General features: G+C 41.7%; 1 protein-coding gene across 1 annotated transcript in view; it reads left to right on the forward strand.

Annotated features, from left to right (window-relative positions):
- RAB18 (RAB18, member RAS oncogene family) overlaps positions 1-5,139 on the forward strand; it is a 52,859-nt gene extending 47,720 nt beyond the window's left edge. Inside the window, exon 7 of the mRNA XM_056519384.1 lies at positions 4,202-5,139. Coding sequence (XP_056375359.1) covers positions 4,202-4,371 — 170 coding nt within the window. The 3' untranslated portion in view covers positions 4,372-5,139. The remainder of the gene's footprint in view (positions 1-4,201) is intronic.
- Positions 5,140-14,157: the final 9,018 nt, after the last annotated feature.

Genomic DNA, 14,157 nt, shown 5'->3' on the forward strand with positions numbered 1-14,157 from the left:
CCAACCAGGGTGCCTCCAGATGTTGCAAAACTACAACTCCCAGCATTCTGCAACGTCTGGAGGCACCCTGGTTGGGAAACACTGTCTTAGGAAGTAGGACCATCTATTGCAGGTAGCAAGGGGTATTCTGGATAATGATATTTTTTTATATGTTGCTGGAGTGCTATGCAAATAAAAAAAACATAAAATGGACACATACTAACCTACCTGGATTCCTAGGTCCCCCTCTATGATTCGAACACCTTGCTGGTTATTACTACCTCGCAGACTTATCTTGGCAGTAACTGCCCACTCACTAGGTACAGGGGTGCTTGCCTCAGTCAGTGATGGGCTAAGCGGGCCATCACTGCCAAGGTCAGTCCATCTCCAAAGTATTAAAACAGGGCAACCGACTGGGGAGCAGAAGACGTCACAGGGGAAGTCCCCGGGGACTTGGTATGTTTTTTTTGTTTGTTTGTTTTTATTGTTTTGTCATAGTGGCCCCATCAACTTTAAAAATATAAAATAATAATTTTCCAGAATACTTCTTTAGGAGCCCTGGACATGACTGGGATTGTAAAACAAGAAGAGTTCTCTCTCTGGAGACAGCTGTTTTGGGTTCCTTGGCTCTTGTCATTGCAGATCAGGCAGACTGGCAGGGAGGCTTTTGTCATGGCCTGAAGGGCTAAAACTGAAGGGTTTTCTTTATGGGAAAACCGCCAACTGAGTTTGAAGTCTTATAGGCCATACTATGCAGCACTGGGCATCTGCTAGCTTTTCTTGTGCATATATGAATACTAAACTTTTTATTTTTTCAGGTTTGATAACTCCATCTTAAAGTCTAAGATAAGTGTAAAGTAACACATACAGTGGGGATCAAAAGTTTGGGCACCCCAGGTAAAAATTTTGTATTAATGTGCATACAAAAAGCCAAGGAAAGATGGAAACCTCTCCAAAAGGCATCACATTACAGATTAGACTCTTATAACAGATTCTTATAATATATCAACAATAGTTAGATTTTATTTCCATCATTTACCGTTTCAAAATAACAGAAAACAAAAAAATGGCATCTGCAAAAGTTTGGGCACCCTGCAGAGTTAATATCTTGTACTGCCCCCTTTGCAAAGCTGAGACCTGCCAGTGTCATGGATTGTTCTCAATCATCATCTGGGAAGACCAGGTGATGTCAATCTCAAAGGTTTTAAATGCCCACACTCATCTGACCTTGCCCCAACAATCAGCACCATAGGTTCTTCTAAGCAGTTGTCTAGAAATCTGAAACTGAAAATAGTTGACGCTCACAAACCTGGAGAAAGCTATAAGAAGATAGCAAAACGTTTTCAGATGTCAATATCCTCTGTTCGGAATGTAATTAAGAAATGTAGGTCATCAGGAACAGTGGAAGTTAAAGAAGATCTGGAAGACCAAGAAAAATATCAGAGAGAACAGCTCGCAGGATTGTGAGAAAAACTATTCAAAACCCATGTTTGACTGCACAATCCCTCCAGAAAGATCTGGCAGACACTGGAGTTGTGGTACACTATTCCACTATAAAGAGATACATGTACAAATATGGTCTTCATGGAAGAGTCATCAGTAGAAAACCTCTTCTACGTCCTCACCACAAAAATCTGTCTTTGAACTTTGCAAATTAACATATAGACAAGCCTGATGCATTTTGAAAACAAGTTCTGTGGACCGATGAGGTTAAAATTGAACTTTTTGGCCGGAATGAGCAAGGGTACGCTTGGAGAAGAAGGGGAACAGAATTTCATGAAAAGAACCTCTGTCCAACTGTTAAACATGGGGGTGCATCAATCATGCTTTGGAGTTGTATTGCAGCTAGTGGCACAGGGAACATCTCACGAGTAGAAGGAAAAATTGATTCAATAAAATTTCAGCAAATTTTGGATGCTAACTTGATGCCATCTGTGAAAAAGCTGAAGTTAAAGAGAGGATGGCTTCTACAAATGGATAATGATCCTAAACACACCTCGAAATCCACGGGGGATTACATCAAAAGGCGTAAACTGAAGGTTTTGCCATGGCCTTAACAATCTCCTGCCCTCAACATAATTGAAAATCTATGGATAGACCTTAAAAGAGCAGTGCATGACAGACAGCCCAGCAATCTCAAAGAACTGGAAGACTTTTGTGAGGAAGAATGGGCAAAGATACCTCAAACAAGAATTGAAAGACTCTTAGCTGGCTACTAAAAGCGTTTACAAGCTGTGATACTTGCCAAAGGGGGCAGTACAAGATATTAACTATGCAGGGTGCCCAAACTTTTGCAGATGCCATTTTTTTGTTTTCTGTTATTTTGAAAGTGTAAATGATGGAAATAAAATCTAACTTTTGTTAACATATTATAAGAATGTCTAATCTGTAATTTGATGCCTTTTGGAGATGTTTCCATCTTTAATTGGCTTCTTTATGCACATTAATACAAATTTTTTACCTGGGGTGCCCAAACTTTTGATCCCCGCTGTATGTGGGGGAGGTCGGGAGCAATGGGCCTGCAGCTATCTAAGGTGTATTTGCAGACTACATTATACGTATGCTGTGTTGTGCTCTGCATGGACACCTTGTATGTTAAAGTTGCGACCCATGTGGGCACATTACCCAAGATCCAGTCTTCAGGACCATAATAATGGAATATATTACAAAGACCATGCGTTCTTCCTGCAGGCATTGCACCAAACTGTAATTCATTAAAGCGCTTGCAGTAATTTTGGGTGGGTGTAGCAGCTATATGCCATTATACTGCCCTCTCGGGTTCCTGAGGTCAGGCACCGCACCTCCATGTCCAGCACCTACTTTGTACAGTTTAATACTTTACTAAAGTGCGTCTGCCAAGAATCATAAGGCTTGACCCCTGAAACACAGAGCCGTAAATTTTAATGATACTTAATGTGTTTTCTTTTGATTATCAAGTGCAGCGCTGCGGGATTCAGGACCTGTCATTGCCGTTCAGTTAAATCTAGATTTAGTAAAAAGTCAGCATAACGCCTGCCGAAGTGAACGAGATCTGAAGATTTACACCCGATCAGTTTCTGGTTATTTGAGGGCAGATATATATTTGTCATTCTACCACTTAATGATTCAGATTTAATGAACTCGAGCTAACGATTTTACATAATAGAGATTGTATCCGTGTTATTGTACCGCATAGTGAACGGATTAGGTTGTACCTTTTATAGCCGTACAGGTGATTGTGTGTTCAGGCTCCAGTATAATTTTTTTTAATTGTGTGCGTATATATAATATATATTTTGGAGGGGACTTATTGGGGGAAACTACTTAGGAAGGGATGCCCCCCATTAACTACTGTGGGCTTATACCTCAAAGGGAAGGGGTCCCTACCTACTGGGGGGGGCATCTTCTGTGCTAACAGACCCTGCCTAAATGGGTCGGAGCCCAACAGGTCCAGACTGATCCCATTGACTTTGCATGGGGTCTGTCATGTTTCTGTTATTTTGGAGGAGTAAGCAGGAGAAAAGTGCTGGACATGCAGTAATGTTTCCTCTGATAAACTCCTGTCATTTTACAGTGGAAGTCTCTTTAATTTCTTATCCACCATAAGGTGATTTTAGTACTTACCTGCCAGAACTGGGTATTTCCTGTTGGATTTTGTTCTCTAAACTACACATCCCACAGTTCAATGCTTGAAAGTTTGAGGCTTCCTTCCTCCCACACATCAGCCACCCCACCCATTGAAACACTGTTTTCTAACCAGGGGGCCTACAGCTGTTGCAAAATTGAAGCAGGACAGGCTCCATCTGATCACCTGACTAGCGATGTCAGGTCTCGACTCACTGCAACCTGGGAAATCCTGAGACATGAGTAATTTTTGTATGCTGTTAAATATAAATATTGTTGCGATATTCACAGAACAATTGTGAGAAAACCGTCACACACAGGTACAGACACTATATTATGAACTACACTAACTTTACAGCCCCTGTAGCATAGTCAAATAAAAAAAAAGATATCCTGGAATACCCTTTTAACAGTGCTCAGTGGTGGTGTGAAAGATCTTTAATTGGCATCAGTGAGGTCTCGAAAAATATATGTACTCATAATTGCTTTTAAAAAAAACAAAAAAAAACACTATTGGGACATCCCTAACATAAACTGATCATGAATGAACGGGTCACATACCGTACACAGAAAGACTGTGTTGTATGCCATGCTGATTTATGTCTTCTCTCTGTTCCAGAGGCCAGTGCTAAGACCAGAGACGGAGTTCAGTGTGCCTTCGAAGAACTTGTGGAAAAGATAATACAGACCCCCGGACTATGGGAAAGCGAATCCCACAACAGAGGCGTTAGATTGTCCAATGAAGAAGTCGGCAGAGGAACGTGTGGCGGCTACTGCTCCATGCTGTAAAATAGTTGTTGTCCCATCTTCCGCCTATAGTCACACCAGTTTTCCTGTATATAAAATCATTTACAGTTAATATAGGGACCTTACCAGTTTGCACATATCTGTTTGTATCATGAGGCGAATTATTTGTAGAATACCATTCGGCAGATTTGCAGTCAGAAAAAAAAAAAAAGTTAAGCGCATGAAACTTGTGACTTTTTACCAGCGGCATGAACGAAAGCGCGTAAGCAACTGCATTAACTACAATGCCACCTGTTCATGTTGTACTTTTTAACTTTCTTACCTTGCAACATATTACTATTCTATGTAGCCAAGTCTTATTTGCCCTCCTCCCTGATCTCTTTAGTTTGCTCCCGCCTGTACAGTTGTGTCTTCTGTTAAAAATCTTTGCGGGTTACACAATCCCGGCGCTGACCTTGTTGAAGACGACCCCTCGCTTGTCTCCGGATGCACTCCAAAGCATGTTCGAGCAGATGTCTTTTTATCACTTTGACAGCAAATTTGCAATTTCCTCTGGTTCCGTAGGTAATAACCAGCGGCATATGGTGTTTATGTTTTGTAAGTCGCGTACCAAATCCCTAATGAAGTCATCGCTTCTCCATACGTCTCCTTAATATAGGTTTATAGTCTATGGAGGGGGTCATCTCGCTATGTTCTTATAACCAGAAGCTGAATGTTGCCTTCCCAGTGCATGTTGTGACTACAGTTTTATTTTTCCGCTGTGTGTGATTCACAATCTATTACACTGAATGTAGAAGCAAAAAATATAAATATATATCATTTTTTTTTTTTTTTTTTTTTTAACCCTGTGGCTTCAATTGCTACTATGCTGATAAAGTAGGACTTTGTTCTCAATCTATCCTCTATTATTATGTTATTCATATACCATCTCTACCTACAAGCACCACCTTTAAAGGGGTACTCCACACTGGAAAATATTATTATAATTTTTTTTTTTTTCTTTTTTTTTATCAACTGGTGCCAGAAAGTTAAACAGATTTGTAAATTTACTTCTATTAGAAAAATCTTAATCTTTCCAGTACTTTTTAGGGGCTGTATACTACAGAGGAAATGCTTTTCTTTTTGGATTTCTCTTCTGTCACGACCACAGTGCTCTCTGCTGACCTCTGCTGTCCATTTTAGGAACTGTCCAGAGCAGCATATGTTTGCTATGGGGATTTTCTCCTGCTGTGGACAGTTCCTGACAAGGACAGCAGATGTCAGCAGAGAGCACTGTGGTCGTGACAGAAGAGAAATCCAAAAAGAATAGCTTTTCCTCTGTAGTATACAGCCGCCAATAAGTACTGGAAGGATTAAGAATTTTTAATAGAAGTCATTTACAAATCTGTTTAACTTTCTCGCACCAGTTGATAAAAAAAAAAAAGTACCCCTTGAAAGACCAATCAATAAGTATAGATGTTTTAGCAACATGTCTGTGTAATATGAGATTGGAAAAGGTTTGTTTCCGCAGAAACCGCACTCCTCTTGCGTAGAAGCAGGTTATGGTATTGCATCTAAACCCCCTTTCACTAAACTGCAGTACCAGACGCAGCCTATAAACAAGAATGGCGCTGTTTTTTAAAAGAAAAGCTTAATTAAACAAAATAACAAATTAAATAAATGCAGACTTGAGTCTTTAGCAGTGTTTCCCAACCAGGGGTGCCTCCAGATGTTGCAAAACTACAACTCCCAGCATGCCTGGACAGCCTTTGGCTGTCCAGGCATGCTGGGAGTTGTAGTTTTGCAACATCTGGAGGCACCCCTGGTTGGGAAACACTGGTCTATCGGATTGTATAGCTTTAGAGGGACTCGTTCAGAGTTATGAAGGCGACCAAATAAAAATTTTGAATTAACCCTTACAGGGAACCTTAGCAACCCCTACCACCCTTTGCAGCAGAGGTTCCCTAGGATAAAGTAGTGAGACCAAATTTAAAGAACTTCTATCTCTGTAGTTGCAGACGTGCTGATGAATATGCTGTAATTCTGTTACAACGTTCCGGCGAGGTGGTAGTCTGGCATTTTCATGAGATGCAGACGACCCCTTGCCATCCCACCACAGATTGACAGGTTTTACATCAGCATAATTTGGCTGCAAATTTAGGCCCAACCGCGGGTCTCCGTGACCCAAACTCACAGCTGTCAGTTCAGGTCTTCAGACACATGGTCAGGCCGGGCCTTGCGTCTCTCTTACCTGCAAACCCGGCCTTATAGGTGGAGTTAGAATCCCATGAATACACTGGATTCCTCCCTCCATAGTCATAAACTGTCTTTGTTCATATGAACCAATCACAGCTCAGCTTTCATACTTTTAATAAAATATGGTTAAATCAAAGCTGAGCTGTGATTGGTCAAAATGGGTAACATCGTCCTGCCTAAAGATAGGGCAGTAAAAAGGGTCTGACGTATTCCCTGCAAACAGAAGCCATATATATATATATATATATATATATATATATATATATATATAGTATGAACACGTGTTTAAAGCTTTTTTTTTTTTTTTATGGGCTCAGCTCCTCTTTATATCATCTGAGAGGCTGCTGTATACTGCAGCTTGAATGGGAAGGATACAAGAGGCGTAAGAACGACTGGTTTTGTCTGGCTTAGTAGATACAGGTGCATGGAGAGCAATTTTGGAGCATTATTCAGTAGGTGCTATTCAGACGGTCACCTTTTATTCAGTTCACCCAACCCCAATAAAATCTTACCTTTTTTTATTTTTGGGTTTAGTAGTTAATCACCTCATTACCGCCATCACTCCATGCAGCTTTTCATGGGACCCAAAATTGCCTTGAAGTTATAAAATTTTATTCCACTTACCAAAAGCACATTATAACTTATTTGCAGAAATGAATAAATTTGCTCTCATCATTCTCTTCTGCATTTGCTGTGTTTGTGTTTTCTGTCTATATTTAATGTTTAGGCAGATACATAGATGTACATGTACTACCTTCAGTAGTAGTGTAGATGCAGCACTATTATTGAGTATAGTAAATGCTCTGTTAAGGGGATCTGTCAGCTCTATAGCATGTTGAGAGCTCAAGTGTCAAGGAGGCAATGTTGAGTAGTTAAAGCATTCGTGCATCCTCCCTCCCCCACCCTTGACTGATGCACAAGACTATACTTCAAGGCAAGGAGGGGTGGTGGAGGGAGGAGATGTGCATGATGCAGCCTGACACCTGAGCTCTTGTAATCGACGGATTCCCTTTAGAATACTGTACCGATAGGGTGCTTCAGACTTGTACTTTTCGCAAATGTGATCTGTAAACTGGCAGCTTGTATTATCTATATACAGGTGTAGCAGAGCTAATTCTGCCATTGTGAATATTCTACCATTGTAAAGATGTAGCAGAGTTGCATTTGTTACATTGAATAGGGGCTGCATTGCTTGTGAATTGTGTGAGAAGCTGTAAGGCTAAATTTATTCATTTTTTGTGGGCAAACAAGTATGTCATGTGGCCTGTTTTGGAAAAGTTGCAACATTGAGCCATTTAGGTATATATTTATGCAGTTTGGACCTGCTTCACCCCAATGAAACAGCGCCATGTCTGATATTGCAGTTCTACCTCTCTTGAATGGGGCTGAGCAGCAATATCAGATGCAGGCAGCCCAGAAGTGGCGCTGTTTCTAATCACACAGTTTTTTTTTTTTTTTACATGGTTATTTCTTTGTCCAAAGAAGAAGGCCGTGCATGGTCTTCAAAGCAGATCTGTCATGTACAAATGAATTAATGAACTGGCGGCACTATTCAATAGATCATAATAAAAGGACACTACTTACCAAAGGTATGACATGTATATGAGTTATTCTTGTAAAAAATTATGCTTAATAGAGTTGTCTGCTTTAGGGCTGAAACTCCTCTCTGCATTTTTCCGCTGCCCTCCTGCAGCTTGATGGACAGGGGGAGGTTTCCATATGTGTGCGCCACCACAGAGACCGCATCAGATCTGTCTTGCCACTGTCATTCTGGCTGCACACGCACAGTGAATGCTACAAGTGATGCAATGACTTCAATAGCTTACCGCACATGCGCCACAATTTTATGTGATAGCCCGTGCGCAGGTTTTTAGCTTGGCTTGGCAACATAAGCCGAATCCAACCCGTCCGGAAGGCTGCAGAAGGGTAGGAATACAGGCCGGCATTTATCATTGTAGGTCTAAGTGAAGCATTTTCTACACCTTTTTTTTTTGTGTGCTGGTAATGTGTAGGGGCGCCAAATTTATTAAATGGTCACAGCGGTTTTGATAAATTTTGTGCAGGTCACATTTTCAGAAATTTTTCTCTTCACATACACCAAAAAGCTAAGTCTGGGCTGGTGTAGTTTTAGAGACTGTTCAGTGGCTCTGCGCCTTTTTTTGCGCAAAGCCACTGAAAAGTCTCTAAAATTACACCAGCCCAGACTTAGCTTAGCTTTCACAAAAAAGGTGCAGTTGATTAAAACCCTTCCATATCATGTGTATTGCCAAAATCAGTGGAATACAACTCAAAATCAGCAGAAATGTGTAAACCGAAAAGGCGCAAATAAACCCTGCTTGTGCCTTATTTTTTTGGACCTTTTCAAGACACTAAACAGTGTAAAGACAATGATAAATGTCGGCCACAATTTGCAGAGGCATTATGACCCTAGGCCACACCTCTGTGACACTTAAAGGGGTACTCCGCTGCTCAGCGTTTGGAACAAACTGTTCCCAGCGCTGGAGCCGGTGCCGGGAGCTCATGACATTATAGCCCCCTCATGATGTCACGCCCCACTCCCTCAATGCAAGTCTATGGGAGGAGGGGCGTGATGGCTGTCACGCCCCCTCCCATAGACTTGCATTGAGGGGGCGGGACATGACATCATGATGGGGCGGGGCTATGACATCACGAGCTCCCGCCTCCATCGTTCGGAACAGTTTGTTCCAAATGCTGAGCAGCGGAGTACCCCTTTAAACAGTGCCTTTATAGTGAAATAAAGCCTGACCCTAGCTACAATGGTGTAACTTGTATAGTTTTATTACAATCTATTGAACACTGCCATCAGTTCATTAGTGAATTTGTAAATGACAGATTCACTTTAAAGGTAACTAAATAGATGGATTATTTATTATTATAATTATTTTTTTTTTCTCTCTATGGCAAAAAAGTGCTAAGGGTGCATGCACACCACGTTTTTGCTATATAATTCCCGTATACGGTTTCAAGTTAAAAACCGTATGGAACTGTATAGAAAACTATATGCATTGACTTAACATTGTAAACCGTATGTCAAACGCATCATCCGGTTTAGTCCGTTTTGCGTCTTATACGGTTTTGTCTGTTTTTTTACCCGTACCCAAAACCGTAGTCTACCACGTTTTTTGATCTGAGTTAAAAACTGTATTAAACATAAAGGTTTTTGTTTTTTTTAAACATGGGAGTCAATGGGAACCGTACAGAACTGTGTGTGCGTATGGTTCCATCCGGTTTTCGCCATGCGGTTTTTGACTTTGCACAGTTTTTTTTCTTGGAATTTCAATCAAGCAAGTGAAACTTTATTCATAATGGAGTGAAAAGTTAAAAACAGATTTTTTTTTCTTAAAAAACTGATGCAACTGGACATCATTATTCAAATCGTATACGGTTTTCAAACGTATATGGGTTAAAATTTGTACACACGTTTTGATACAGTTTAGTCAGGTTTTGAGGAATCATCAAAAACCTGATACGGGAACTGTATTGCAAAAACGAGGTGTGAATGCAGCCTAACACGAACTTTCCACAGCAATGAACAAACGGACCCCTCGAGTCTGTGTCTGACAACATTATAACCCTCAACATTGCCAGAAAGACATAAAAGCCACCATTGTATTAAGAATTTCGTATTCAAACGCTTTGCGGTATGTTGTGTCCAAGCGTGTGTGCAGGGTCAGATCATGTGAAGCTTCAAAAGCATTTTCCGCATGTGTCTTCCTATTAGCCCTTGCCCAACTTTCATCAGCAGTAAACAAGTATAGTTATATAGTGTTCTTCATACTAGAAACTATTCCTTTACATGTACACAGTATGTATATCATTTACGCTACATACACTGTTTGAAATAATGTTTTGTTTTTTTAATTTTAATAAAGTAATAATACATGTTACTCTGAGATGGCGTATACTTCCATAGACTAGTACAACATTGGACGTTGATTTGTAACTTGTATTGTAAGAAGCCGCACAACGCCTGGCAAAAAAATGATAGAATCCTTACTAGAGATGAGCAAATTTACAGTAAATTTGATTTGTCACGAACTTCTCGGCTCGGCAGTTGATGACTTATCCTGCATAAATTAGTTCAGCTTTCCGGTGCTCCGGTGGGCAGGAAAAGGTGGATACAGTCCTAGGAAAGATTCTCCTAGGACTGTATCCACCTTTTCCAGCCCACGGGAGCACCTGAAAGCTGGACTAATTTATGCAGGAAAAGTCATCAACTGCCGAGCCGAGAAGTTTGTGATGAATCGAATTTTCTGTAAGTTCGCTCATCTCTAATCCTTACACTTAGAGGATAAACACACAAGCTTTGTCGCTGTTCTTTGGGCTTTTATGACTTCTGAATTTTTTCAGGCTAGGACTTTACTTTAGAAGAAATAACATTTTTCTTCAGACAGATTACAACTATCTAATTGACAGATCATCCTTGGATCGAGACCTATGGACCAATTGTGGGTTTTTTTTTATCTCCAAAAATTTTCTTCGCCGTACTATTTGGTGGATATCCCAATAAGTTGATGATATACCTTTCCCAAAAGAAAGCTTGATAGGTGTCATCCCAGAGTCAGCTTATAGAAACAGACTGTTAACTTTACCATAATTTCCTACTATGATTTTGACTCCCGTTCCCCCACTGCATTCTACACTAAGCAAAAAAAAAAAAAAGCGCAATACCCAGAGCATGTTGCTTATTCCGAAAAACTGCCTAAAAATGCCACTAAAGGATGAAAAAAAAAAAATCAAACTTAGAAAAGCCATCATTACCTCAAGATGTCTGACCCGACTTGCGGGCCTCTGCCATATTCACCTCACCTGGTCCATGGTGTTTTGTTACGTCAAGGGTTGTGAATGGGTTAAATGTTTAAAAAAAATAATTTTTTATTAGCAAGAACATATACATACAAAAACAATCTCATAAAACCAGAGACATGGGGTTCCACTACAGGGGGGGGGAAGCATTCCTTGCTCAACACAGTACAAAAATATATATTTATACAGGTATATCAATTCTTTCCTTCTGGAGAGATCTGTGGCTTGGCATACATTCCCAGTCAGTTTCCAAGACTCCTAGGTAGAGTGAAACACTGACTGCTCCTTCTACCATGTGTATCCATTTATGCATATATTTTTTTTCTTAACCCCTTTAAGCATAATGGAAGATTAGTATAGAGGAAAGACTTTTCACCTTTGGGTCATCTTATCCACTACTTTTACCTAAAAATGAACTAAAAGGTGTTTTTGAACTAAAAAGTTTTTTAAGAATTTTGTTGTTTTACATAAGAAAACAACCCCTAAAATAACATGAAAACCTGCTTCTATCTTATGAAATTGAACATTGACATCTTATGGTCCACGAGTCATCAATAGCATTTTTTTTTTCCTTTAAAGGGGTACTCCGCTGGAAAAAAAAAATTCTCGGTCGCTTCTTCATTGGGGGGACACCTAACTAATGGGGTATATGCTCTTGCCACTAGGAGGCGCTGACACTAGGAAAAAAAAGTCGTCTCCTCCCTGGCAGGCTATACCCGCCCACTGGAAGTGAGGTAATCAGTTTTAGCTAGTGTCAGTAGGAGGCAAGACACAGGTCTGGGAGCTTTCCAGACCTGGTCTTTTTTATTATTTTCTAGTAAGGGCTGTTTAGTTAGATTTTTTACTCCCTTTTGTTCCCTTTTTTCAGATGGGGGTTCAGGAGCATGGCGCTACCTGTTCCCCCATATGCGGTTAAGGGGCACGGGACATAAAGAAAAATGCACCGTTAACCCCTTTCCCCTTACAGCGGGACCCGGCACTGTATCTCCTCTTCCAGCAGCCAGTATAGCACAGGTGCTGCCTGACGGGGACTCGATCCTCCCCCCAGTGCTTGTATATTGGCAGGGGCAGCGGATTGCTTACCAGACTAGACTAAATCATATTTGTCATGAGGTTGTAGGTTCAAGTCCTGGTAGAGTCTCATTTAATAGTCAGAGGTTTCCAATGTGTTAGAGCCATTTCAAAACTAAGCTTTATTTTCCTTTCAGAGCGGTGACATTTTCTACTGAGGCATTTATTACTGATCTACACCATTATAGCAAATAGTTTTTCATCGTAATAACATAACTTATAGTGTCACAATAGTCTTAGCATGCTTCACTGTTGTATTAATACCCCCATTCTCCTCTGCCCTGGAGGGGGAAAGCTCACGCTCAAAAAAAAAAATTTCTATTAGATGGTGTCATGTCATGTTTGCCAGGTCCGCAGGAGTTTTTGATGTGTACATACGTTATTACTTCTTCCACAGGCTGCCAAATTTGGGGCTGCTGTCCCGGACCCCCACGTCCAGGGCGTGGTCTCCGTGGGAGTGTCCCTGAGTGGCCACGATTACACCGGCTCTCATGAGACCAGACAGCAGTCTCACCTGTCACTTATCTCACAACTGACACGTCAGCGACTGGGTTTCTGTACCCCACTACTAGTGCGAGGTGACCGCTGGAGTACCCGTTGTCTTCATGGACCCATACCAGTAAGTCAGACAGTGGTCTGCATAATTTCCTCTGCCGCCTGTTGCTTCCCCAAGGGCTGTCGTATCTGCGACTGAAGTTCTGGTACCCCACTGCTAGTGCGAGGTGACCGCTGGACTGCACCGTTGTCTACATGGACCTATACCAGTAAGTCAGACAGTGATCTGCATGGTTTTCTCTGCTGCCTGTCACTTCTCCAAGGGCTGAAGTATCGGTACCCCACTGCCAGTGCGTGGTGTCCACTGGAGTTCCCCGTTGTCTATATGAACCCATACCAGTAAGCCAGACAGTGGACTGTATGGTTTTCTCTGCCGCCTGTCAATTATCCATGGGCTGATGTATCTATGGCTGAAGTTCCGGTACCTCACTGTTTGTGCGCGGTATCCGGTGGAGTGACCTGGCATGTCCTGTGGACCCTATGTAGGGCGTAGGGGATTTAATCCATGGCTCCTAACTTCCCCCAATCTCCCAGGGAGACGGGGATTCTATTAATTTCTTCTAGGCTTCACTGCATTTCCATATGTGGAAAAGGGCCACAGTTATTTTCTGTCTGACTAATGTTCCCTTATCACCAGCGTCTGGAAGGTCACTCATTACGCCAGACTGTTGTCTGCACAGTTTCCGCAGCTGTCGGGCTACCATCTCTGGGCTGCCATGTGCATATCTGGCTTCCCGTACCTTACTGTTTGTGTGAGGACTCTGAGGGTTCCTGCAGGCACAAGGGTCTGCTGCCAGTCAGCCAGTCATTAGTCTGCATGGTCTCCTACACCACTGGGTCGCCCATAAGTTGGCCACACTCCTGTGCTCCACTGGCTATGGGAGAGTTCGAAGGAGCATCCTTTTGTGCTCAGGAATCCTCCACTTGGTCGGCTGTCTCCATAGTTTACAACTACGTCGGATCAACTACCATGGGTTTCAGGGTTTCAGGCTGGTGGTCCACTTTTTGTGTGTGGGTCTGAAGGCGGAACCAAGTGTGGCCATTTTCCTATGCCAGATAGCCACTCTGTGTCTGTATGGCTTTCTTCTTCTCCAGGTCCCCTCCCCCATTCTTGCCGCTCCCGCAATCCCGTGACTCACT

This window comes from Hyla sarda, chromosome 5, assembly GCF_029499605.1.
Source record: "Hyla sarda isolate aHylSar1 chromosome 5, aHylSar1.hap1, whole genome shotgun sequence".
Taxonomy (NCBI): Eukaryota; Metazoa; Chordata; class Amphibia; order Anura; family Hylidae; genus Hyla; species Hyla sarda.